The following is a 26,354-nucleotide window of genomic DNA, read 5'->3' on the forward strand; positions in this document are numbered from 1 at the left end:
ACGTAGATTCCTTTTGCCAAACAATCCCTGGGCGAGCTCCGCGCGCGCTCTCCGCGCCAGGCGACTCCAGCTCCTCGCCAAAACTTCTAGGCTGTAGCTTTGCCTGCGCGCCCACGCTCCGGGCTTCCGGACAGGCGCGATGGCGCCCGGGGGAGAAAGAGACACCCCTCTTCAGTGCGCGAAAGCAGTTATAACTATGTCGCGGCCTCCCACTAGCCACCAACCCGCACCCTCGGGAAGGCGTCAGGGAGGGTCCCGCCTCAGCGGCCGCCTCAGCGCACGTGAAGCTCTCGGGCGGAGCCAAAGCGAAGAGGCGGGAGTTTGCGGACGCGAACCCTGGCCTGGGAAGAAAAGCGACCCCTGGGCGCACGCGCACAGCGAGGGGACTGGGAGGAGCGTGTCTCCCAGAGGGCTTGCAGAGGAAAGGAGAGCGCGTGGCGCCGCGGGGCCCGCGCACGCGCCGTAGTTTCGCCCCGCCCGCGCGCGCGGCCGGCGCACCGTGTTTTCTTCAGACCCGCCCCCCTCTTCTACTTCAACTAGAGGCGAAGGACGAGAGCAGGGAAGTGTGGGGCGAGGTGGGCGGGGCGTCGCACGCGCGCGCGGCCTGCAAAAGGAGGGAGGGGGACGGAGGGAGAGATCCAAGACAACGTTACCGCGTTAACCCCCAGTCGGGAGCCGGCCTGACCCCGCCCCCTACCCTCACGCTATTGGCTGGGAGGCCCCACATGGGCGGGGCCGACCGTGGGGTTGGGGAGGGCAGGGGGCGGGGAGGAGAGGAAGGCGCTGGCGGGCAGTGATGGCGGCGGGTGATGGGGACGTGAATTTAGGCACCCTGGGGAGTGGCAGCGAGAGCAGCAGCGACGGTAGCAGCGAGAGCCCGAGCGGCGCGGGAGCGGCAGCAGAAGGGGGCGGCTGGTCGGCTGCTGCGCTGGCCCTTCTGACGGGGGGCGGGGAGATGCTGCTGAACGTGGCGCTGGTGGCGCTGGTGCTGCTGGGGGCCTACCGGCTGTGGGTGCGTTGGGGGCGGCGGGGTCTGGGGGCTGGGGCCGGGGCGGGCGAGGAGAGCCCCGCTGCCTCTCTTCCTCGTATGAAGAAGCGGGACTTCAGCTTGGAGCAGCTGCGCCAGTACGACGGGTCACGCACCCCGCGCATCCTGCTTGCGGTCAATGGGAAAGTCTTCGACGTGACCAAAGGCAGCAAGTTCTACGGCCCCGGTGAGGAGTTGGACGGGGAGGGGGAGGACCCCCTGCAGCTCAAGCGCGACCATCTTATGATGGGGAGGCCCCTGTGCAAAGGGTTAGCTTGCCATCCTTCTCGACATCTGGATCCCCGCGCCTTGTCTCCCGCACCTGAGACGGCCCGCCCCCCACACGCCTCGGCCGCGGGCCCCTCCGGCGTTTACCGCCCCGAAGTCGGGGTCCCAGTGTCGCCCCAGGAGCCAGCTCTCATCTTTCATTTTTCTCCTATCCCATTTCTCCTCGCAGCCTTTTCTTGTGCTGAATTTTTCAAAATCCTTTTAGTTGTCGCCAGTCACGCTGGCCCTCACCCTTTCCTGAGCTTTCTGATTCCTGGGATCGTTGGGGGCGGGAGAGAAGAAAGATTTCTAAAGTAGGGACCTAAAGTTTTAGGCGCTGTAATTCATAGCTTTCCTTTCTTTACTGTGTGTGTGTGTGCGCGTGTGTGTGCACGCGCCACTGAGCTTCCTTTTCCCTCTACTACTCCCCATAAGGCCACATTTAGGTACACGGAGTTCCAAGTCCCAGCCCTCTGTAAACTCCTGTCATATAAGCAACACCTCGACTCTTTTTTTTTTTTAAACGGGTTTTGGTACGAAGATGCTTTCCAAGATTAACAATATATGTGGGATGAGGCAAACCTGAATGCAGATCCTAATAAATACTGGCAAGGATCTTCGCCCAGAGTTTTGGGGGTGGAGCTCATATACCCAGCAGGCGTGCCTGTCCGGTTTCTCTCTTTTATCTTTTTTTTTTTTTTTTTTTAGTAGGAAGGCAAGTATTCAACTACTCGTTGATTATGATTTACTGTGTTTTCACTGAGGAGCAAAAACTTAAAACAGCTATAAATTCATACCCCCAGGCACCAGTGCTGCAAGTTAAAGATTTTTAAAACTTTGCTTTCAGAGAACTGTGTGTGTGTAGGGTGTTTGGTTTAGAAACCCTTCCTTTACAATGTAGTTATAGCATACATTTCAGATTATGTTAATAAACTTCAGTTCAGACTCATGGAACCTGTTGGTATACCATAAAACTGATCAACATTGTACATGCTGGTTGTGTAGTTATTCTGAGCTTTAAAAAAGTGACTACAATAAAAGTAAATAAAATTAGAGACCTAGAGTGACCTGTTATTCGAAAGAGTACATCCAAGTCTTAAAGTCAAGGGGGTTGGCAAGTCTAAAAACAAGTTGGTTTCCTCTTTAATCTGTTAGTCCATGAGATTTATTGATACTTGCAAATATATACTTAGATTTCTGTGCTTAGTGGCTGGAAGGTATTTCAGAAGTGCTTTGGTTAGTTGTTAATTAGAGGTAAGAAATTGGAGATTCTACATGTTGAACTATTTATTTCTTAGTGCCTTGTATTTTCTGTATATATTTATAGTACATTCAATCCAACCAAGTCACAGATAGCTTATTAAGTACTTGCTTCTCGTTGTATAAAAATGAAAACCAGATGTCTGCCTACTCATATCAGCTGAAATAGTTAATACTTTTTTTGTTTACTTATGAGCATGGGGGATAAGACAATAGGGCCAAAGTACAATATTTAAACGGACAGACCAAATTAAATAGTTTTTTTTTTTTTTTTAGTCAAGGATTTACACAGTATGTGTGTTCGATGATTAGAAATTGTGTACAGGTTTAGATTTTTAATACAGAGCTTAACCAAACTAAAAACTCTGCCTTTGTACCCCTATCTAAACTGACAGTGAAGCAACCAAAGTATTAGTACAAAGAAGCATATCGGTCCTCACACATTATGCCTTGCCACTATCTGAAAATAGCTAGGAGAAACAGCCTTAGACACAGTTTGGCAGGATCCAGTGGCAAATGTTCTGCAACAGAAATTTTAAAATTGAGTCATAGTTGTAATGTAGATAGCCTTTGTGTGGCTTGAGCCAGTGAGGGGGTTCCTCGTAACAACAGAGGAGTCAGCTTTAGGTTAGCTTCCACTGATTTCCAGGTCCTAATGAACAGGCTAAGAGTGATATTCAGTTATTTTATTCTAAGTACTTATCAATTAACAACCTAATAGAGATATTTGGAATATTTTATTATTGAAAGGAACCTTAAAGGTAGCCAGATCATCTTAGGGGCTGAGAATATATTTCACATTAAGAGAAGATAAAACACTTCCCAAAAGTCTTGAAGCCAAATTTCTGGCTATGAAACAGACATAAGTTCGGTTTTGGTTTTAATTTTTTATTTTCATCCTCAAATCAATTAAGCAGTTTTGTAGCAGAATAATTCAGAAGTAAAAATCCTTACCTGAGACTCTTAGTAGCTGAAAGAATGAGCTAAGGGAGCTAGAAAACCTAGTTTCTGTGCCTAACCAATATCTACTCCCATTTCTCAGTAATGGTTTTAGAGTTAGATTGTTTTGTGAGGCTTTTTCTGTGTTGAAGATATTTTTAGCCATACATTTTTAAAGTTTGGGTTGTTAAAAAATTAAATATTGGCAGTTTAATTTAGTGGAGTAAACACATATTGGCAAACAGTTGTCATTAACTACATTTGTCAATATTAAATTTAGTAACAGTTCAGGCAGTTGGCCAGCATGTGAGGAAAGTGGTCAGGTAAGAAACAATGAATGTGGGAGGAGAAAGGAACCAGATTTGTTAAGCAGCTACTACATCAAATCCATTAATTTGTCATCTCCACAATGCTTCAGTGAGATTAGTGAGTATTCTGTCTTTCAGATGGGGAGCCTGAGGTTTAGGAATTTGAGGTAAATTGGCTTGGGTCACACAGACGTGGTATTCAAATCCAGACATATTTGACCGCAAAGCCTATCTGTTCTATTTCAGGTATACTGCATTCTGGGATAAACTTAAAGAGAATCTCACTGCTGTTATTTTTTATACCCTCTCCTAGTTCCATAAGGATTTAAAGCCTCAAAGAAACACACTTCATGGCTTTATGTTGTGCTGTTTGATATGGTAGCCACAAGCCACATGTAGCTTTTTAAATTTAAATTAATTAAAATTAAATATAATTAAAAATTGAGTTCCTCAGTCACACTAGCCATATTTCAAGTGCTCAGTACCCACATGGCTACCGTACTATACAGTGCACTTTATAGAGCATTCCCGTCTTCCCATTGAGTTCTGTTCAACAGCATTGATTCTAGAGGTCAGGGTAGAAGGAGTAGGAAACTCCATTTGGGGCTTATTATCTCATTTAATTTTCAGACAGCCCTAGGAAATAAGTAATGTTCCCATTTTACAAACGTGGAAACTGAAACTCAGAGAGATTTTGCCCCAAGTCACATATCTAGTAAGTAGCCAAGCTAGAAATCAAACCCAGTCTAACAGGCTTCATAGGCTATCCCCTCCCACTGTATCACAACATAATATAATTTCACGTTTCCATAGTCATAATAGATGAGGAAGACTCCAACAGATAGTATAATTTTAAATAATTTGATGTAATATTACTGCAGTGGAATTAAAACAGTGTTTTTTATTCTTTAGAATGGCAAGAAATTATACAATTGACCTTTCTAATAGTTTATCTGCGTTTCTGATATTTAGATATATAGCTTCCCTCATTATTCCATGTATTCTTTGACATATACCAAAGCTGTATTTTCTCCAACATATCATTTAAATTCCACTGGAAAGGAAAGAAGTATATACGAAGTACCCCATGAGATGCCTAATATTTAGGAGCTGGGGGAAAGGAGCACATTTACCTTTCATGTGTCTTTCCTCCTTTTTTAACTTTATGTTCAATATGTGAGTTTTATTTGTAGTTTGAAGAATTGCAGCTGAAGCAACAGTTGAGGCATATAGACAAACCTATTCCTTCATCAACGTCCTACTGACACTACCCAGCTCTCATCCTAGCTTCTTGCTTTGAAGCCAACTGGGTCTGTGTTAGGTCTAATGCCCATACACATTCATTACCTACTATTCATTACCTGCCAATCAGATAAAGGGATCATCTAAGTCTTCTGATGAATTTTGATACTCTGCTCAAATTTATACTAGTAATTTCTACAGTACCTTCTTGTTTGGCTCTTCTGAGTTCAACATCATTCCAGTGTTTTTAATCTAAGAGGGAATTGTATTTGTATTAAATACTAACACAAAGTATAATAGGATAGCTTAAAGCATGTATAAGACCAGAAGATGTTATTCAGGTTGGAGGAAAGGAGTACATTTAGTAACATCTGGAGTTAGCCATTCAAGTTCTTTTATAATAGTTCTTTCAACAGTGTAACATAGATCACTTCTCCCCCACGTACTTGTGACAGACATCACTAAATAACTGCTGTACTCTTAGAGCCAGCATCTTGTCTCAAGATCTTTAATATAGGATTTCATCTCCACTTTTAAACTCTAAGAAGGAATTGCCTGGATTTCATTACATTGTTGCCTAGATAAGATGTTTTGAGAAATGAGAGTTCTCCGAGTCTTCAAAACATTTGCCTCCCTACCCTCATGGAGTTTATGGTCTGTTGAGGAAGACAGATGATAAACAAGCATTCAATACATGATTATAGTCTGTAATTAAATATGATGTGAAATAAATGAATAGGAAATGTAATAGAGGTTAACAAAGGACTTTATTTAGATCAGACGGTTAAGAAAGGTACCTTATTTATATTGGTTTGTCAAGAAAGTGAGGATTGATACCTAAGCAAAAACCTGAAGGAGCCAGCCTTACAAAGATTGGGTATATCAATGTTTTGAAGCTATCTAAGCACTAGATCTAGAACTGATACTGTGTTAATCGGCAGAGGAAGAAACATCCTTATCACCCTTACTGATTTTCAGATTTGACTTGAGGCTTCATTAGATTAGTGTTACCTCAGTGCTTCTTTTTCCACCCTTTTACTTTTAACCAATCTGTGTTTTTTTTTCCTTATAAATAACATATAGCTGATTTTTTCATTAAATTTAATATCAATACTGTCTTTTAACAACTTAATCAGTATATTTTTTATTCCTTCCACGTTTTCTCCCCTACTGATTTTTTTAAAATTTATTTTATTGAAGTACAGTTGATTTACAATGTTGTATTAATTTGTACTATACAGCAAAATGTTTCAGTTATACATACATATACATTCTTTTTTATATTCTTTTCCACTGTGGTTTATCACAGGGTATTGAATATAGTTCCCTGTGCTATACAGTAGGACCTTGTTTATCCGTTGTCTGTATACTAGTTTGCATCTGCTCACCCCAAACTCCCAGTCCATCCCTCCCCCACTCCACCCACCCCTTGGCAGCCACAAGTCTGCTCTTTATGGTCTGTGTGTCTGGTTCTGTTTCACATCCCCCTACTGATTTGGATGCATTCTATTTCTATTCTTCTGGTGATAAGATTCTTTTCCTTCAGTTTTTGCTATAGAATATAAGAATGTTAACCAAACATTTTTGTATGAATTAGAAAGAACTCTTTAAGACACTTCACTGCCATTTGACAGAATATTTCTTAATATTAAATATACAAAACTATCATGTATACAAATGTAAATGGTGTCCCCTGGAGTTATATGGCACATAGCCATATATTGTGGCCCTGGTTAGAAAGCATTAACTCTAATCCCTCCCACATTCCATTTTTTCTATGTTATTACTATTAGACTTATAGTTTTACTGCAGTTTTTAAAACTCTACCCCCAAATTGCTTAAATTATTAACTTTTTTTTTAATAGTCGATCTTCATTTAAATTTACCAACATAGTTACCATTTTCTTTATTCACTGTCATTTCTTTCATCTCATTCCTTTGTTCAGGGTTCAGTTTTCATTTTAGTGAGGTACATCCTATAGCTTTTTTCATTGATAGAAAAAGATTCTGTGTCTATCTGCCCTCACTCAGGAATAATAGTATAGATGTAGGATATAAAATTGTGGGTTAACTGTTTTTTTAACTCATATCCTCAATAATGGTTTTTTTAGTTTTTTGTTTTCTTTTTTTTTATTTTTTCTTTTTGGCTGCGTTGGGTCTTAGTTGCAGCACGCAGGATCTTTCGTTGTGGCGTGTGGGCTCCAGAGCACAGGCTCAGTAGCTGCAGTACACGGGGCTCTGTAGTTGTGGTGCACAGGCTCCAGAGCACGTGGGCCCTGTAGTTTGCAGCACACAGGCTTTATAGTTGAGGTGCGCAGGCTCAGTAGTGCAGCATGCGGACTCATTTGCCCCACGGCATGTGGGATCTTAATTCCCTGATCAGGGATCGAACCAGTGTCACCTGCATTGGAATGTGGATTCTTAACCACTGGACCACCAGGGAAGTCCCCTTAATTTCTTAATAATTTTAAGTAAACATACTATATCTCTTTAATCTGCTTCTGTTATCTTATTCTTGGGATACCATTTCTCTATCTGTTCTGTGTGCTCACCCCTCCATGGTAGTTTGTTTCTTCATGTAGTTATAACTTTTATTACAAAATTCAGCAATTGCTGTCTTTTTGTTTCTTGAATATTTTCTGTGATGTTCCATGAGCCTTGGGTTGTGGAAGTCTCCCTGTGGAGTGGTTAGGGGTATGCCTCAATGGAAGTTTCTGAAAAAAAAAATTTTTTTATTAGGTAATACGTGCTCAAGACAGAAAAATTTTAAAGGGTATATAGTAAAAGATAGTCTCCTTCCCACGACCCAGCCACCATGTTCCCCTCCCTAGAGGTGAGGAACCAGTCTGAGTATCTGAGTCTCGTTCCAGAGCTATTCTCTGCAAGTGAAAGCATGTGGGTATGTACACCCCTCCCATGCACTAATTGTAGCATACTATACAAACCTTTAACAATATTTTAATATATTGAGAGCCTTTCATATCAGTTTAAAGAGAACCATTTCATTCTTTTGAATGTGTGCATAAATTCTATTATATGAATATATCATAATAGTCCACTTTTTTTTTTTTTTTTTTTTTGCGGTACGCAGGCCTCTCACTGCTGTGGCCTCTCCCGCTGCGGAGCACAGGCTCCAGACGCGCAGGCTCAGCGGCCATGGCTCATGGGCCCAGCCGCTCCGTGGCATGTGGGATCCTCCCGGACCGGGGCACGAACCCGTGTCCCCCGCATCGGCAGGCGGACTCTCAACCACTGCGCCACCAGGGAAGCCCAATAGTCCACTTTTAATGAACATTTGTTTCCAATCTCTTGTTATTACATGGTACTGCTCTAAATATTCATGTATCATTTTAGACGTGAGTAAAATCATAATTTTCTATCAAATAAATTCCTAGACGTAAAATTACTGCGTCTTAGGGTATGGACATTTTTAATTTGGGTACTTATTTCCGAATTGCCCTCCAGAGACATTGGACCAATTTACACTCACACGAAAATGCCTGTTTCTCACCCTTTTGCCAAAAATGTGATATTTTTGGTCTTTGTCAATCTGAGCAGTTAAAATAGTATTTCAATATTATTTTAATTTACATTTCTCAGTGAGGTTGGACATCCTCAAAAATTTGAGTCATTTATGTTTCCTTTCCTACAAATTATCTATTCATATATTTTTTGCCACATTTTTTCAATCATGACTATTTTATTGCTGCTGGGCTTTGTATCGTACTTAAAGCTTTTTTTGCACTTAAAGATTATTTTTTAAAATCTGTAGTTTCTTAATACTTTTATGGTTTTAGTTTGTTAGTTCCACTTGGAATTTATTTTAAGAAGTGAAGTAAGCATCCAACTTTGTTTTTGTTTTCTTACAGAGGGCTGTTCAGTTATCCCAACATCATTTATAGAATAACTTCTTTTTCCCAATACTTGCTGTATTACCATTACTGTTTGTTAAATTCCAACAGATATTTAAATCCATGCTATTGTATTTTTTTCACCTTAGAGTTCTCATTCTACCTGGGCTAGGTGAACTCAGGCCCCACCCCCACAAACGGCACAGGCCTGGGGTTTTAATTTTTCAAAGTCTTCCCTGCCCCCAGCCCAGCCTTGAGCCCTGAGGCCAGGGCCACTAGCTCAACCCACAGTATTGCTGAGAGCCTCCTAGTTTGAATTTTCGAAGCAAGGTTGAGTTTTCAGTTCCTCCTAGAATTATAGTAGTCAAGAGATTATCTGGTTTGACCTCCAATTTTAGGCATGTAAATTTGCCCAAGGTCAAGTGTAGGGTGCGGCCTCGAAGCCAGGTATCTTAACTTCTTAAGAGGTATTCTTTCAGTTTTACCATGCTACCTTCTCTCTAAAAGTCCTGGGAGTTCCTAGAGCTAAGTATAAAAAAATAATATCTATTAGTTGGATTTCATTTAGTCACTTTTACATATTGTTTCATTTGTTCCTAGGCACATTAAAACCTTATTTGGAATAAACTACTCAATACCAAGTATTATTAGATTTTTTTTTAACTTACTTTAATAATCACAGAAGACTATTGTCAGAACATGCCAGAAAACTGGGCTGTTTATAAACTTTAATGAATTAAAGTTTGTCTCTGAGAGCTATGGTTTTTATACCATGGAAATAACTAAAACATTCTGGAATTTTCTCTTCTTCATAAATACTAATGTAGATACATAATCACCTTAATAGTCACAAAATTATGTGTTACATATTTTAGATATTTTATTTACTTCCTCCTGGAATTGCTCATTAAATTATTCTTTAAAACATTGTTTTACAGTGACCATATGTTGTTGCCTTCAAAAATATGTCACCCCATTGTCACTTGATTGTATTAAAGTAAGCAGTTTCAGGATACAATAACTAGTAGATTTACTGATTTTTGAACTTTAAAAATCTGTATCATAAGTGGTATTAACTCTTAAAACTGTGAATGAAATCTGAATTCTAACTAGTATAATGTCATTTCGGTGTATTTAACAATATCGTGGAAATAAGATTTATCATTAAAATGATGTCCTAGGATATTTGTTATATATGTACATTTAAGAGAATCTGTCTTGGCTAAATAATTGGGTACATTTTTTGTAGCAAGAATTTTCTTGAAACTGTAAATCTAGTTTTGTATCAGCACTATATTTTAGTCTTTGATAAAGCAAGAGTATAATTTGCTTAGTTATTACTGAAATGTTAATATCTAAATGAGCCTTAATCAAAACAATCTGATTAATTTATATAAGCGAGATTTGAGTGTGTGTGTGTGTGTGTGTGTAAATTATACCATACTGAAGACCTAATACCATTTAAAATTTGCTTTCCTTGGGTAGCTCTCTGCTATTATAGTATTATGGATAGCCAAGAGTAGCTATCAAAATATTAGAATCAGTAACATTTAGGTCTGTTATGTAAGGAGGTAGTGGAAAGGGGAGGTATTACTGACCTCTTACATATGGTTTTGATTGTGTTAGGGATGCAGAGAAATATACTTTAACTAGACCTCAAATCCTCCTTTTTCTAAGCAACTCATCCTTTTCCAACTCTAGTTCTGAATCTTTATATTACGTTCTTTATGGTCTTACAGGAAAAAGTAAAGAAAACTTTTCAAAAAAACCTTTTCAGAAGTTAAATGCTTCTTGAGGGAATTTGGAAACATGTGGAGAGGACAGCAATACAAAGAGTGGGAAAATATGTTAATCACTGAATCATTCTTTTCAAGAGTTAACAAAACATCATTTTGTCTAGAATTAGGCTTGGGTTATTAACTGTTGACTCAAGTTCACTCTAAGTTAGCCAAACCAAAAAAAGAACATCATTCCTTCTTAGGGAAGTTGGCAGACAATTTTACTAAAGAATACACTGTTATACGTTAATACACTCAAAGATGGAGGGTTTTATGACTCCTATTTTTTATAGTGATCATCTTTTCTTCTCTCCTGTTTACCATTTGGATATGTTTTAAGGTTGATACTGTGAAGTATCCTGAAGTAGATTGACTTTTGTAGGCCAGGGAGGTAAGTATTATAACACAATGCTAAGAAAACCTGATGATTTCTAAAAAAAAAAAAAAAAAGCTTCTTTTGTTAATGCTCTTCCATTTTGATTTAACAGGTATTCTAAAATAGCCATTTCCCTGAAATTTTGTGATTAGTGAAATGCTCCAGTTTTCAGGATTGTCACTCCATCTTTGGGTTTGTGGGTCCTCTGTGTGTTTTCTCAAGATGTGCTGTGTTTGGGGTAGTCAGAAAAGTGGAAATGTTACTTCCCAGTTCTGTCGGTAATTTTAGGCAAGGCACTGAATGCCTCTGTTTCTATTTGTCTGCCAAATAGGGAGGGCAAAAACTGTCCCTTCCACTTTGCAATACTGTGAGAGAGGAAAGTGAGATTGCTAGCAAATTCTCCAAAAAGTTGAAATTCTCATTTTACATTTGTAGTTTTTTATAGCCTTGATCAATTTTATTTTTTTCTTCTGTGTGTTTGACTAATCACTGTTTTAAGTTTGTAAGCATTGGTCCAGTTAGCATTAAGAGGCTATATATTGGGCTTCCCTGGTGGCGCAGTGGTTGAGAGTCCGCCTGCCAGTGCAGGGGACACGGGTTAGTGCCCTGGTCTGGGAGGATCCCACATGCCGCGGAGCGGCTGGGCCCGTGAGCCATGGCCACTGAGCCTGCGCATCCAGAGCCTGTGCTCCGCAACAGTGAGAGGCCCGCGTATTGCAAAAAAAAAGAGGCTATATATTATTCACAGATTTTTTTTTGTCATTGTTGCTTCTTAAGAAAAAAATCACATTAGTTCTCTCTGTATATACATAAATGTGTATGTGTGTGTATATATATATATATATATATATATTCTCCATCTCCTGAAAACAGCCATTGCCACAAAGCATGTGGAGTTATATACCACAAAAAAACACAACTGCTTTAAGGTGGACTGCTTTTCTTTCCCTAGGGACTGTTCTTGCTTAGTTTTAAAAGTTAACGTTGAGAATTCCCTGGCGATCCATTGGTTAGAACTTGGTGCTTTCACTGCCAGGGCTGGGGCTCAATCCCTGGTGTCGGGAACCTGCAAGCCAGGTGGCATAGCCAAAAAAAAAAAAAAAAGTTAAATGTTTCTCATAAAAAAGAATGAAATAATGCCATTTGCAGCAACATGGATGGACCTAGAGATTATCATAAGTGAAGTCAGTCAAACAGAGAAAGGCAAATATCATATGATATCACTTGTATGTGGAATCTTAAAAAATGATACAAATGAACTTTTTTACAAAACAAATAGACTCACGGACTTAGAAAACAAACTTATGGTTACCAAAGAGGATGGGGGGGGATAAATTAGTAGTTTGGGCTTAACATATACACACTACTATATATAAAATAGGTAAACAAGGACCTACTGTATAGCACAGGGAACTATACTCATATCTTGTAATAACCTATAATGAAAAAGAATATATATATATCTGAATCACTTTGCTGTACACTTAAAACTAACAGCATTGTAACAGACTTAAATTTAAAAAAAGTTAATGTTTCTCCAAAATAATTAAATCCAATTAAAGAACTTCAGATTTTACTTTGTAAATAGAAACAGTATTAGATTTCCTTCTCTCAAACACTTTTTGAATGTCAGTTGTCATACCTTTTTGAATGTCAGTTGAGATAATGGGCAAAGTTTGAAAGTTACAAATGTTGGCCAGTTGTAAATAGTGTCCCATTTTCTTATATAGAAGACAAATTTAAAAGTATAAAATGATAGCCTAAGTTTATATTAATAGGGGAATGATTAAATAAATTATAGGTGTATCCACTCAGTGGGAAAATATATAACCCTTAAATGATAATTGTGATAGTCACCTAATATTAAGCAGCAATATGGAAAGTACTTAAGAACGGGAAAGCAGGAAAAAGTACTTTACTGGAAGTATTGCCTTTATTTTCATGTTAATATATTAATACCTAATAATGCTACTTTTTAAATTTATTAAGGCCACTTTTTCCATGCAATTAAAAAAGAAATGAGTTTTCCTACATCCAATGAACTTTATGGTGCAGTGCTTTCTGTAATTCAAATTAATGTTCATAAATGTTTAGATTTTCGTCTATTTAATTTTTGAATTCTATTCTTAAAAGTATAGATGCTTTTCTGACACATAACCTTCAATTTCCTAAATGATTTCAAATATGAATATGGCTATAATCATTATTTTGCTCATTTAAAAATCAGGGGATTTCCATTTTTTTCTACTTGTGTACTTCTCATTAGAAAATGCTTTATTCTGTTATATGTGAAGTAAAACTTTCCTCTCCATTCTCCAGAAATGTTGCCACTGTAAAGTGCTTGGTCTGTATTCTTCCTGGTGTTTTTTTGTGCGTATACAAACGTGGGTGAAATGTGCATATATGTATATCTTTTTTTAAATTCAAAGTGAGTCATACTATATAATTTGCTGAATTGCTTTTTTCAATTACTATATCATGGACTTCTTTCTGCGCCTGTACATATAGAGTTACCTCATTCTAAGAAATTTCTTCTCATTATCCTATTTAGTGTCTGTGCATGTTTTGAAATTAAGGCTGTGTACCACATAAGAGTCATGAGGTTTCCTTTATTTGACTTTTTCATTTGAGACATTCTAACATAGGGTTAGATAATCTAAATAATTTCTTTTTTTTCCCAGCGGGTCCATATGGAATATTTGCTGGTAGGGATGCCTCCAGAGGACTGGCGACATTTTGCCTAGATAAAGATGCACTTAAAGATGAATATGATGATCTCTCAGATTTGAATGCCGTACAAATGGAGAGTGTTCGAGAATGGGAAATGCAGTTTAAAGGTACCTTCATTTTGTTGGGTTCTTTGCAAATATTAAATATATGGCCAAAGAAAGTACATACTATTTCATTACTAAAGAGCCTAAGGATGCTGTCTGTTTTCACTGCCATCATTATTTGATGATAAACATAGCTAACTATCAAAATGATTGTTACATGTGCTTATTATTTATAAAATCCATATTTAAAAATTGGCTTGTTACAAATTTATAAAAATTGTGACACCTTTAGTCTTATAAGGCTTGTTCATTAAGGTATAGTTTTTTAAATATAGAATTTAAAACAATTATTTAAAACAATTAATTAGTGATATTGATACTGTAATTTTAGTTTATTCTAAAATGATTTTCTTGATCTTACCTTCAAACCATAAAGGAAAAATGTCATTCTCCTTCATTACATGCTCATGACATCAATTTTTACCGCCTCTGTGAACACTCTGGACTGCTATTTATGTGACCTGTGGATCCCTTGGAATACTTCTTCTGGCTTCTTGGCACTTATACTGGTTTTGCTATACAAAGCAGTCCTCCTGTCTTATCCTCTCGGTTTGTCAGTTAATTTGCTTAAACTAGGTTCAGAGTCTTGACCAAGAAATGACTAAACATGTTATCACCTTGGATATAACGATGTTCTAAATTAAACACCTGGTAACATAAAAACAAGCAATGTAACCGAGATCTAAGAAGAGAGTTTGATAGGAGAAAGAACAATAATGTACTAGGCACCACATATCGGGAACTCAGAGAACACAGGATAATAAGTAACGAGTGAATTTTCATCTTCTCATTTGGTTTGTTTTCTTAGGGACTACTAGCATGTGTCACATTTTCTCCCCAAGAATATTTCCTGGTTGGATCTACTTTCCATGTGATTTTCCACCTCATGTACTCTTTCTCCCCAAGAAAGTAACCATTAACTTTTTTATGGTCTTCTAACTGTTGGAAATGCCCTACATTGCCAACTTATGTATCTAATGACAATACTTTGGGCTATTAAAATTTAAAGAAAAAAAATAAAAAAAATAAAAAAAATAAAAAAAAAAAAATTTAAAGAACTATTCTGAGACTCACAGTGCACATTAGAGTTAAACCAGTTTCAAAGTACATGTCCTCATACCTATTCCAAGAGCCTGGCATGGGTGACTCCAAGATGGGTCCTGGATGTGCATATATTTTTTTTAAAGGTCTCCAAGTGATTCTGATGCAGTGTCCTTGATTAGGAACTGGTTGTATGGAACACTCTCCTGCAAAAGCACAATTCCCAAGCTTTATGAGTTCCCTGACCTTGTTTTCTTTTGTTCAAGTGTTACATGAGTACAAAGACTGGACAAGGTAAACAATAGGAAAAACTTATCTTGTTCTATATGACTCTAAAGGAAGCATACACCTTCCCTGCTGTATAATGGAATAGTGAGACAAATTTGATCACTACTGATTTTCTTTTGATGTATCTTTCAGAAAAATATGATTATGTAGGCAGACTCCTAAAACCAGGGGAAGAACCATCAGAATATACAGATGAAGAAGATACCAAGGATCACAATAAACAGGATTGAACTTTGTAAACAACCAAAGTCAGGGGCCTTCAGAACTGCAATTCTTACTCCCTTTCACAGAATGTCCAGCGTCTTTGGGTTTGGTTCACCTGCTGCAAAAAAACATTCAACAGATTGTTTGTACAAGCTAAATGAGTCTCACTATGAAGATTCGAATACTAGACATTATGCTGCCAGACTCATTTGTTGCAGTTGTTTGTAATGTCTGGTGGGGCTTCTTCATCCTGAAAAGAAGGAGACGGATTTTTTTAAAGAGCAAGAAAGTCACAAGATTACTTTTCCTTTTCTCTTTTTTTTTTAAATCAAAGACAACCTGATACGTATTTGCTACTTAAGTGTACAGATCTCCTTAAAAAAACAGCAAGGAATTCCTACTTCATGTGCTGGGTCTCTTTTAGCAATGAGGGAGGGGGGTTGGTGCCCATCAGTCTGAGTAGTTAAGGCTACTGAAACACTAAGATGTGACTCCCCGAGCTTTTCTTTTTGGGTTTTGTCAGAGAAAAGAAAAAAACTTTTATTTCTAAGAAATTTTTGGAAATTAGAAAAAGGGATTTCAGGTGGATTTAAGTCAAAGCTAATTCCCCAACAGTAAGATCATTTGAAACTGGTTTTTATCCCTTTCCTTCCCCTAGATCAAATCAATATTAATTGTGCCTTATTTCACTTACATAGACTTGAATTATTTTTAGGGAAAGCCCCTATGTGAATTCAGAAGTCACTACAAGCAGCATTGAGACTGAAGTTGGAATATTCTGTTGACCGCAAAACCTTGATGTCATTCTGTGTATATAGAATGTAAAAGGAATATTCAGTGTTACTGCCATATATGTTAATATACACAAACTTAATTAGCATTGTCATGGCCAAATGCATTCCCCCATGCTTTTTTCTCTTTTCAAAAAAATTGAAAAACAAATCAACAACTCTATCCCCTAACAGCTGCCTAATTTTAGGAGTCTTGACTCTCACATCTCACTGGTGTGGGTGCATGAGGCCGTAGTATGGATGTCGTGTGGGTGTGTCTGAGTGTGTGTGAGAGCGCCTTGGAAGGGATCTGCAGATACTGTAAATACCCGTACCATTTTAATAAAGCATGTACAATAAACCAAAATAAGCTTGAGTTGGACTTTATATACAAACTGTAAGCCAGTGCATTATGATATGGGAGTTGAGATTGTGTATTTGATTCAAGATAAGGAAAAATCTTGGAAATGAAAGGCAGGCACTGGTTAACCAAGTTGTACACATTGTACCACATTCACTGTAACTTTAGGAAGAAATTCCACTTTGTGGAACATTCTCAAGAGATCTGAGATTATTCAGGTAAGGATTGATATATTAAAATGTACATATTTTTTCTTTATATTTTGATGCCAACTGATAATACTAGAAGTAATAGTACTCCAGGTGGTAGTTATTGAACACAAAACAATTAAGGATATTATACTGATTGATAGGTGTTAAATTCTTCTATTGTTAGTTTGAAAAAGCTCTTACTACAAGCCCTATATGTGTCCATTATTTGATTGCATCATGACTATTTAGGTTCTTAATTGGAGACAAGTTATACCAAAAAAGACAATTTTATTCATTAAGTCAGCAGTTAGAGAAAAGAATTCTCCTGCTTTACGAGTATAATATATGCAGAAGCCATCAAAGAAACAGGAACTTTTAACCGCAGTAATAAGCTAAAGTATGTAAAATACTACATTCTATTGTGTTCAGTCTTGGAATGTTTTGTAGAAAATGATGAACTTCAGCCAGATCTTTGCTGAAGACTGGTTGTAACAACTGAAGAGTGTTGGTAAATGGTTTGTGTGTTTTTATGTAAAATATTTTCTGAACAGATTTGTTAGAGTATGTGTCCTCTGGAGTAAACTGATATATATGAATCATTTGAGCCTAAACTTAAGAAGTAAATCTACACTTGTGAATAGAGAAACCCTAAATATTCATGCAGTAAAAATTATGTAGTCTGTTAAGAAAAATGAGTAATGTTGTGCTTTGGACTTGCAATAAACAGTGTTCTATGGACAATTCCTCAATTTCAGTTGAGTGCTCCCATTCTCAGGAAGTTTGGCGGGCAGTCAGTCGTTGAGTAAGGGGACGGGAGCTGTGGTGGCATTGTTGCTGTTGTTTCTCCCTTAACCACTATTTCCCTAACTTGCCTGATCATTAGAACCACTTGAGGTGCTTAAAATACAAATTCTTGATCCCCAGTCAAAACCTACCACCCACTGAGCCAGAATGGAAAGAGAATGAGTCTCGGACTCTATTTGTAAGAAGTGCCTTGGGTAATTCTTATGATCAGAATTTTCAAATGTGAAAAACACCACACCAGTCTTTTCAAGTTATACAATTGACCCTTGAACAACAACGGTTTGAACTGTGTGGGTCCACTTTATTTTCTTCAATAAGTATTACAGTACTACAGTACTTCATGGTCCACATTTGGTTGAATCTGTGGATGTGGAACTGCAGACCCAGAGGGCCGTAAGGGGAATTTCACTCAGCACAGGTCGGTACCTCTGAACCCCTGCATAATGTTCAAGGGTCAGCTGTATTATCTATCTTTGTCATCTACTTGAAATGGACCTTAACCTTAGATAATTTTGGTCTGATTCCCTGTATTTGGTTTTCTCTTTCACTCCCTAAACATCCATAGCATTTCTGAGTTAAAAATTAGGAGATTTCACATAAAAATCTCGTATGTGATTTTTTTTTAATATCAAATATTCTCTTCAGTTTTTTGTCTTTTGATAACTTCTCCAAGTTGGCAGTATGTTTCCCAAATAAAGTCTATACTGTGTGTACTAGCCAGTTTCTCTGTTAGGGAGTGAGCCCATTTAGATTACAGATCACGTTTTTAAAACCTTGACTATGGTGCTTATGTTTTCCTGACAGTAATTCCACCTGCCTTTTTTGAAATCTGCATAATCTGACACTTTTACCCCCACCTACAATCTAGAAAGCAAAAGTTAATATGTTGAACTATTACTGGAGAAAATTATTCTCTTGAAAACTTGGCGTAAATCAGACTCTCCTCACCCAAGTATTCCATTTACCTCTACTGATAACTGAGAAGTGCAGCACATTGCTAGAAATAGATGCCATTGGCATGTAAACACAGTGTATAGCCTTACAGTGTTTATATGGATTAGAACAAGCTGGTAAGGAGAAAACTTTAATTCGAGAAGATACATGCACCCCAATGTCCATTGCAGCAGTATGTACAATAACCAAGACATGGAAGCAACCTAAGTGTCTATCAACAGATGAATGAATAAAGAAGATGTGGGGGCTTCCCTGGTGGCGCAGTGGTTGAGAGTCTGCCTGCCGATGCAGGGGTCACGGGTTCGTGCCCTGGTCTGGGAGGATCCCACGTGCCACGGAGCGGCTAGGCCCGTGAGCCATGGCTGCTGAGCCTGCGCGACTGGAGCCTGTGCTCTGCGGCGGGGGAGGCCACAGCAGTGAGAGGCCCGCGTACCAAAAAAAAAAATATATATATATATATGTGGTATATATATACAATGGAATATTACTCAGCCATAAAAGAAGAATGAAATAATGCCATTTGCAGCAACATGGATGCCTAGAGATTATCAGTCATATTAAGTGAAGTCAGACAAAAATACCATATGTGGAAACTAAAAAGATGATATAAATGAACTTATTTACAAAATAAATAGACCCACAGACGTAGAAAACAAACTTATGGTTACCAAAGGGGAAGGGAGGGGGGATTAAATAGGCGTTTGAGATTAACAATATACATACTACCATATATAAAATAGGTAAACATCAAGGACCTATTGTATAGCACAGGGAACTAGATTCAATATCTTGTAATAACCTAGAATGGAAAAGAATTTGAGAAAGAATAGATATACATGTATATGTATAACTGAATCAGTTTGCTGTATACCTGAAACACAACATTGTAAATTAACTATACTTTGATTTTTTTAATGGTTTAAAGAAATTAAATAGGATAAGCTGGTGATACTATACTAAAGAATTTATAAAATGTATAAGTTGCTTTGAGCACAGTGGAAATAAGTTATTGAATATTGTACTGATGGTTCTTTTCCTCTAATGAATTAAAAGTAGCAAATGCTCAATGACAGCTTTTGAGTATGTGTGCTCCATTAAAGTCAGCCATCAATCTGGTCGATGATGCGAATCACAGGTTACAGCCCATTTGTTGTGGGAAGGAAGTTCAAGTGGACCCACCCCGCTTTTCCTTACCGCTCTTCGGCGGGGCTCATCATCCCCAGGCCATGTCAGAAAAGCCCGTACCTCCTCACACAGTCCTGCGAGTCAGACTTTGAGGAGACCCTGAGCTACATTTCAGGTTTGCATTTGTTCTGCCATCACTAGTGACAGAACATTAGGGCTGCCCGTGATTATTCCTTCAAGAGAGAACTTAACGTGCTGCGAACACTGGTTTATTCTCAAGAGATTTTTCTGTCTTCCTATATCTGCATGGAGCCCAGCTAAACCAGACTGTGAAGTTTAGTCTAAGAAGGCTGGTAAATACTTGTATTTTTCCTTTGGAAGCATGATTTTTAGTGACGACATAGTACTGTTCGTGAAAACGCAGGATATTGCATATATGGTATGATGCCAGTTGGGTTAAAGAGCAAAGCTTGGAAGATAAGTTGGCAGACTTTAGAACAACTATGCTTTTACCCATTTATAAAAGTAATATACGTGTACAGAAAAAGTTTAAGAAAGTGAGAATTAACCACAAATTAAGAGTTAAGCAAAGTTAACCTTTTCCCACATCTCTTTTTCTGGCCACACCACGCGGCGTGTGGGATCTTAGTTCTCTGACCAGATATTGAACCCACACCCTCGACAGTGAAAGCACAGAGCCCTAACCACTGGACTGCCAGGGAATTCCCCCCCCACATCTCGCTCGAGTCCCTTTCTATGTAGGATCATAGTGTATTCTCTGAGGCTTCAGATGAGATACCCGTCCAATCATGCTGGACATCTGCCTGGAAGCACAACATGAATGCATCATTTTCCTGCCAGACTTGCTCCTGCTCTCACGTTCTCCGTCAGAGAGCTCCTGCTATATACTCTCCTGTCTTGTCTTCCTACCTCCCTTCTTGTCCTCATCAAATTCACAGTCCCTGTTGGCAATCCGAAACAAATTTGACCTCTTTGTCTCCCTACCTAAAGGCCTTAGTGGCACCCTACTTCCTATTTCAAGATAGGGCTTAGGCCTCTTCACCAGTTGCCACAGAACTCTCTGCTACGTAAAATGACTTGTAGCTTCCAGAATATACCCCTAGCTACTTACCCACTCCATTCTTCAGTCTGTATTATACTCTTCCCCACACCTTCCCAAGTTAACTGCCCTCCTAGCTCATTTGCTCAGTCCTAGAGACTCAGGCTCAGACTCAGCGTCCCCAGACCGGATTAGAGAGCCCCAATTCCGTGCCTCCATAGCGTCACAGGTAATTCTGAATCACTGAATTCGCTGTGTTGTGTCGTAATCATCTGTCTTTCCTGATAAGCCAGGGACCAGAGCAGTTGAGGCCCAGTGTTTTTCCTAAACTTAGTCCGGTGCTAGCTAGACACATTGTATTCGCTCAGAACTTTTTGTTCAGTTCATAAAATGAGAGGATAGACTAATATCAATAGATTTGAAGTGAGGGCTCCAAGGAAAGGTTAACTGAGAAAAGAGCTTAGGAGCAGCACCTCTTGGTTTTGGTTCTGGGCTTGCAAGTAAGTTTGAAGAGAGTTTTGTGCTATTTAAAAAAAAAAAAAAATGTGGGAAAACCACTGGACTAGATAATCTCTAGTACCCTTTCAGTTTATGAATACAACTCTAGGGTAGAACCATATAGTCTTATTTATATCTAGCAATGCTATATGAGTGCAAAATATAGATTCGTCTTCATGACACAACTAGATGAAAGCACCACCGTGCAATCTTGTCCTGAGTGCCTATCTAAACAAAACTGTTCTGCAGCAATGACAGCTTAGAGGCTTCATCAAAGGCGTGACCAAAGGAAAACCGGAGGGAAGGAGAAGACTCCCTCTTTTTTTTCTTATAACTAAAAACACTCATCAATGCCTTTGAAATCCCACCCAAGGAGTCGTTTGCTCCCTCCCACTATGCCCCCCCCGCCCCGGTCTCCATCCCCACCACTGCCATCACACAGGCACTGATTGCAGTTCCAAGTCTACTCCGGTGGACTAGGAAAAGGCAAGTTAAGGTGAGAAGCAAGTTTAAATTTGATCTTACCAAAGACAAACTGCAATGTAATAAAAGCATAATGAAAACAGTCCCACCTGCTGCACTTGCCTGGAAAGAAATGCCTTATTTGTGGGGGAAGACCTTTGTCCTTACAGCTGTGCTAATGGTGAGAAAGGAGACAAAAGCAAGATAAGATAGGAATAAATCACCTTTGTTACATAAGAAATGCAAGAGCAAGCGGTTTTCTTAAAATACTTATTTAGGCTGCGCCAGGTCTTAGCTGCAGCAGGCGGGCTCTTAGCTGAGACATACGGACTCTTAGTTGCAGCAAGCAGGCGGGATCTATTTCCCCAAACAGGGATCGAACCTGGGTTGCCTGTGTTGGGAGCATGGAGTCTTAGCCACTGGACCACCAGGGAAGTCCCAAGAGCAAGCATTTTAATTCCTTCTGTGTTTCAGCTGGGTCTGTAGAGAAAGAGTTTAGGCCTTGAAGGGAATCTGCTGCTTTCTGGTGACCTTAAGCAAGTTTCTGAAATTCTATGAGCCTAATTTTCAGAGACTAATAATACCTACCACACAGGTGAGAAATAAGATAAAGGCCACCAATTCCCTGACATACAATACACTATTCCCTCCTTCCTCTCCTTTGCAGTGGTAGGAAGACATTTAGATATCTTTTTCGGTGGTATATAATTTTCTTCTTTAAAGGTAACAATCTTTTGTTAATTAAATAGATAGTTCTAAATCTGAAAAACGATTACTAGTTTTTCCTCAGTTTATCATTAACAAAGTATTGATGTGTTTAGTAATAGAGAATCAAGGCAATACTAAAGCAGTAATGCCAGGAGTCATAGATCCACATTTATTAATATTCTCAAATGCCCAGCTCATAATTTAGAATCTATATTCCGGTGGAGATTATCCTGAAATCATTTGCATAACTTAGTTAACCATTTGTGTAACTTGCAGATGAGATGTCAGAGACAGAACTGAGTGATTATGTTAAGTTGAAAACACCTCATTACTGACCAGCTTCATTGTACAACAGTATGCACATTGTGTCTAAGTTAACTATCTTTAGGAGCAAATTTGAAAGTGTGAGATTACAGCGATGAGTTCATTGTGTTTGCTGTTTAGCTTCACAGATTTGTGTGCATTTAGTTAACCTTATAGTTCAACTGCTGGGAATTAATTCAGAATCATCTCACAACCTAGCTTGTGTTAAGCAAAACTGGTGATTAGAATGGCTAAATATATTGTGAATGTACTGTTCAAATATTTTCCTCAAATGATTGAATCTCTTAAAGCAAATTAGAACTTCAGGCATCCTAAATGAAAAAATCACTAGACTGATGTATCTCTAACATACTTTCTTTTTTTTTTTTTTTTTTTTTGCGGTACGCGGGCCCCTCACTGTTGTGGCCTCTCCCGTTGCGGAGCACAGGCTCTGGACGCGCAGGCTCAGCGGCCATGGCTCTCGGGCCTAGCCACTCCGCGGTATGTGGGATCCTCCCAGACCGGGGGCACGAACCCGTGTCCCCTGCATCGGCAGGCGGACTCTCAACCACTGCGCCACCAGGGAAGCCCCCTAACATACATTCTTGAGCAGTCAGAATTAAGTTCAAATTAGACTTTACTCATGATGGTTAACTATGTGTCAACTTGGCTAATCTGTGATGCCCAGTTGTTTGGTCAAACACTAGTCTAGATGTTGCTGTGAAGGTATTTGTATATGTAATTAACATTTACAATCAGTTGACTTGAAGTTAAACAGATTACCCTCCATAATGTGGATAGGCCTCATACAATCAGTTAAGACTTAAGTTTCTCCAAAAAAGAAGCAGTTCTGCCTCAAAACTGCAACATAGAAACCCTGCCTGAGTTTTCAACCTGCTGACCTGTCCTGTAGATTTCAGACTCAAGAGTCAACATCAACTCTCACCTGAGTTTCCAGTTGGTCAGCCATACAGATTTCAGGCTTACCAGCCCCCACAATTGTGTAAGCTAATTCCTTAAGATAAATTATTCTTGGACTTCCCTGGTGGTCCAGTGGTTAATAATCTGCCTTCCAGTGCAGGGGATGTGGGTTTGATCCCTGGTCGGGGAACTAAGATCCCACGTGCCGCGAGGCAACTAAGCCCACACGCCGCAAATACTGAGCCTGTGCACCACACCCATGTGGCACAACTACAGAGCCCACATGCTCTTGAACCTGCATGCCACAACTACAGAGCCTGTGTGCTGCAAATACTGAGCCTGCGCTCTACGGAGCCCACACGCCACAACTAGAAAGAAGCCCACACACCGCAACAAAGAGCCCGCATGCAGCAGTGAAAGATCCCGCATGCTGCAACTAAGACCCAACACAGCCAAAAATAAATAAGTAAAAAAAAAAAAAAGAATCCACCTTCCAATGCAGGGGGCGCAGGTTTGATCCCTGGTCGGGGTACTAAGATCCCACATGCCACAGGGCAACTAAGCCCACACACCATAACTACCAGGCCCACGTGCTCTGGAGCCTGCGTGCCACAACTTGAGTGCCTATGCGCCACAACTACTGAGTCCACACGCTCTAGAAGCCCACACGCCACAACTAGTGAGAAGCTCACATGCCACAGTGAAAGATCCCGTATGCCACAACGAAGATCCCATGTGCCTTAACTAAGCCCGACACAGCCAAATAAATAAAATATTCTCTCAATATCTATCATAATCTCCATAGATTTACATCTATGTTCAAAGATTACATATATCTCTATCTATTTGTATCTCCTATTGGTCTGTTACTCTGGAGAACTCTAATACACTATTTTCTAATTATTAGTACATATGAGACTTTAAAAGTTTTACTTCATTTTTGTAATTAAATGACAAATCCATTCTTGATTTAGTTCAGTACTTAATAATGATCTGACATGGCTACCTGGGCTTCAGTTTCTAATTCTGAAAGACATTTCAGCCATGAAATATATTACTTTTACCAATATGTCTCCCATTGTTCCAGATAAAATCTGAAATAGGATTTTATCTAATCTCTGAAATAAGATTTCATCAAAGGTCATGAGACTGACAAAGAGGAAAGATGAACACAATTAATCCTTCTGCTCCCAAAGATACCAAAGTCAATGTGAAATTTAGGAGAAGAGCATAATCTAGTAATCTGACTCAAAATCACTTCTACTGGGTCTCCCCTGGTGGCGCAGTGGTTAAGAATCCGCCTGCCAATGCAGGGGACACGGGTTCGAGTTCTGGTCTGAGAAGATCCCCCATGCCACGGAGCAACTAAGCCCGTGTGCCACAACTACTGAGCCTGCGCTCTAGAGCCCACGAGCCACAACTACTGAGCCCATGTGCCACAACTACTGAAGCTCATTCACCTAGAGCCCACGGTCTACAACAAGAGAAGCTACTGGAATGAGAAGCCCGTGCACTACAACGAAGAGTAGCCCCCGCTCTTCACAACTAGAGAAAGCCCGCACACAGAAACAAAGACCCAACACAGCCAAAAATAAATAATCACTCCTATTGACCCCAAGATTTTTTTTAATATTTTAAAATCATTTTTAATTAATTTAACAAGTAACAAGAAATCATTATCTTGGGGGAACTATCTTTGGGGGAAAACAAAACACATTGCAGCTGTTAGAATATTTGACCTGCCTGAACTCCAATTCCTGATTGCTCTCCAAAGACAGCGATGATTTTCAGATTAGTGTATAGCCTTCTGAACTTTTCTCTAAGCATTTACATTCATATAGCTGTACCTGTGGAAATACTGCAAAGCTTAGGTTCCAGAATCTATAGGCGAACTGCCTGGGTTTAAATCCTAGCTGTGTGACCTAGGGCAAGACACTCAACTTCTCCATGCCCAGTTTTCAAGTCTGTAATATGGGGATGATAATTATAGTACCTAATTCACGGAGACGTTTTGAGGATCAAATGAGTTCATCTATCTAAAGCACTGAGAACAGTGTCTGGCATACAGTATGCACTATAAAGTATTAGCTATTATCATTTTTTAAAACCTTATTTATTTGGCTGCCTCAGGTCTTAGTTGCAGCATGTGGGATCGTTGGTTGAGGCACACAAGCTCTTCGTTGCAGCACACAGGCTTCTCTAGTTGTGGCCTGTGGACTTCTCTCTAGTTGTGGCACACGTGGGCTCCAGAGTGTGCAGGCTCAGTAGTTGTGGCATGCGGGCTCTCTAGTTGTGACGTGCAGGCTTAATTGCCCAACCAGGGATCAAACCTGGGTTCCCTGCATTGGAAGGCAGATTCTTTTTTTAAAAAAATAAATTTATTTATTTTTGGCTGCCTTGGGTCTTTGTTTCTGCTCGCAGCCTTTCTCTAGTTGCGGCAAGCGGGGGCTACTCTTCGTTGCCATGAGTGGGCTTCTTGTTGCAGTGGCTTCTCTTGTTGCAGAGCATGAGCTCTAGAGCGCAGGCTCAGTAGTTGTGGCACACGGGCTTAGTTGCTCTGCGGCATGTGGGATCTTCCCAGACCAGGGATCGAACCCGTGACCCTTGCATTGGCAGGTGGATTCTTAACCACTGCGCCACCAGGGAAATCCCTTAGCTATTATCATTTTCACCTCTTTTATTTATCATAAATGGCATCCTACTACTGTATGTTATTTTGAAAATTTGTTTAACCCCTTCATGTATTATGGAAATATTTCCATAATATTACAAATAAAATATA

At 39.4% G+C, this 26,354-nt stretch overlaps 1 protein-coding gene across 1 annotated transcript; it reads left to right on the top strand.

The window, feature by feature from the left end:
• The first annotated feature begins 781 nt into the window (after positions 1 to 781).
• Positions 782 to 16,555, top strand: PGRMC2 (progesterone receptor membrane component 2). Its single transcript, XM_022556935.3, has 3 exons — positions 782 to 1,214; positions 13,730 to 13,885; positions 15,344 to 16,555. Exons 1-3 carry the CDS (start codon positions 797 to 799, stop codon positions 15,439 to 15,441), a joined length of 672 nt encoding a protein of 223 aa, XP_022412643.2. The 5' UTR covers positions 782 to 796; the 3' UTR covers positions 15,442 to 16,555.
• Positions 16,556 to 26,354: the final 9,799 nt, after the last annotated feature.

The sequence above is a fragment of the Delphinapterus leucas genome, chromosome 5 (genome assembly GCF_059928025.1).
Source record: "Delphinapterus leucas isolate spDelLeu-1000000601 "Yukka" chromosome 5, BTC_Dleu_Yukka2, whole genome shotgun sequence".
NCBI classification, from domain to species: Eukaryota; Metazoa; Chordata; class Mammalia; order Artiodactyla; family Monodontidae; genus Delphinapterus; species Delphinapterus leucas.

Coding starts and splice junctions, on each gene's coding strand:
- PGRMC2 (XM_022556935.3), top strand. CDS start 797: ATGGCGGCGGGTGATGGGGACGTGAATTTAGGCACCCTGGGGAGTGGC. Junction 1,215..13,729: donor CAGCAAGTTCTACGGCCCCG/GTGAGGAGTTGG, acceptor TTTTTTTCCCAG/CGGGTCCATATGGAATATTT. Junction 13,886..15,343: donor ATGGGAAATGCAGTTTAAAG/GTACCTTCATTT, acceptor TGTATCTTTCAG/AAAAATATGATTATGTAGGC.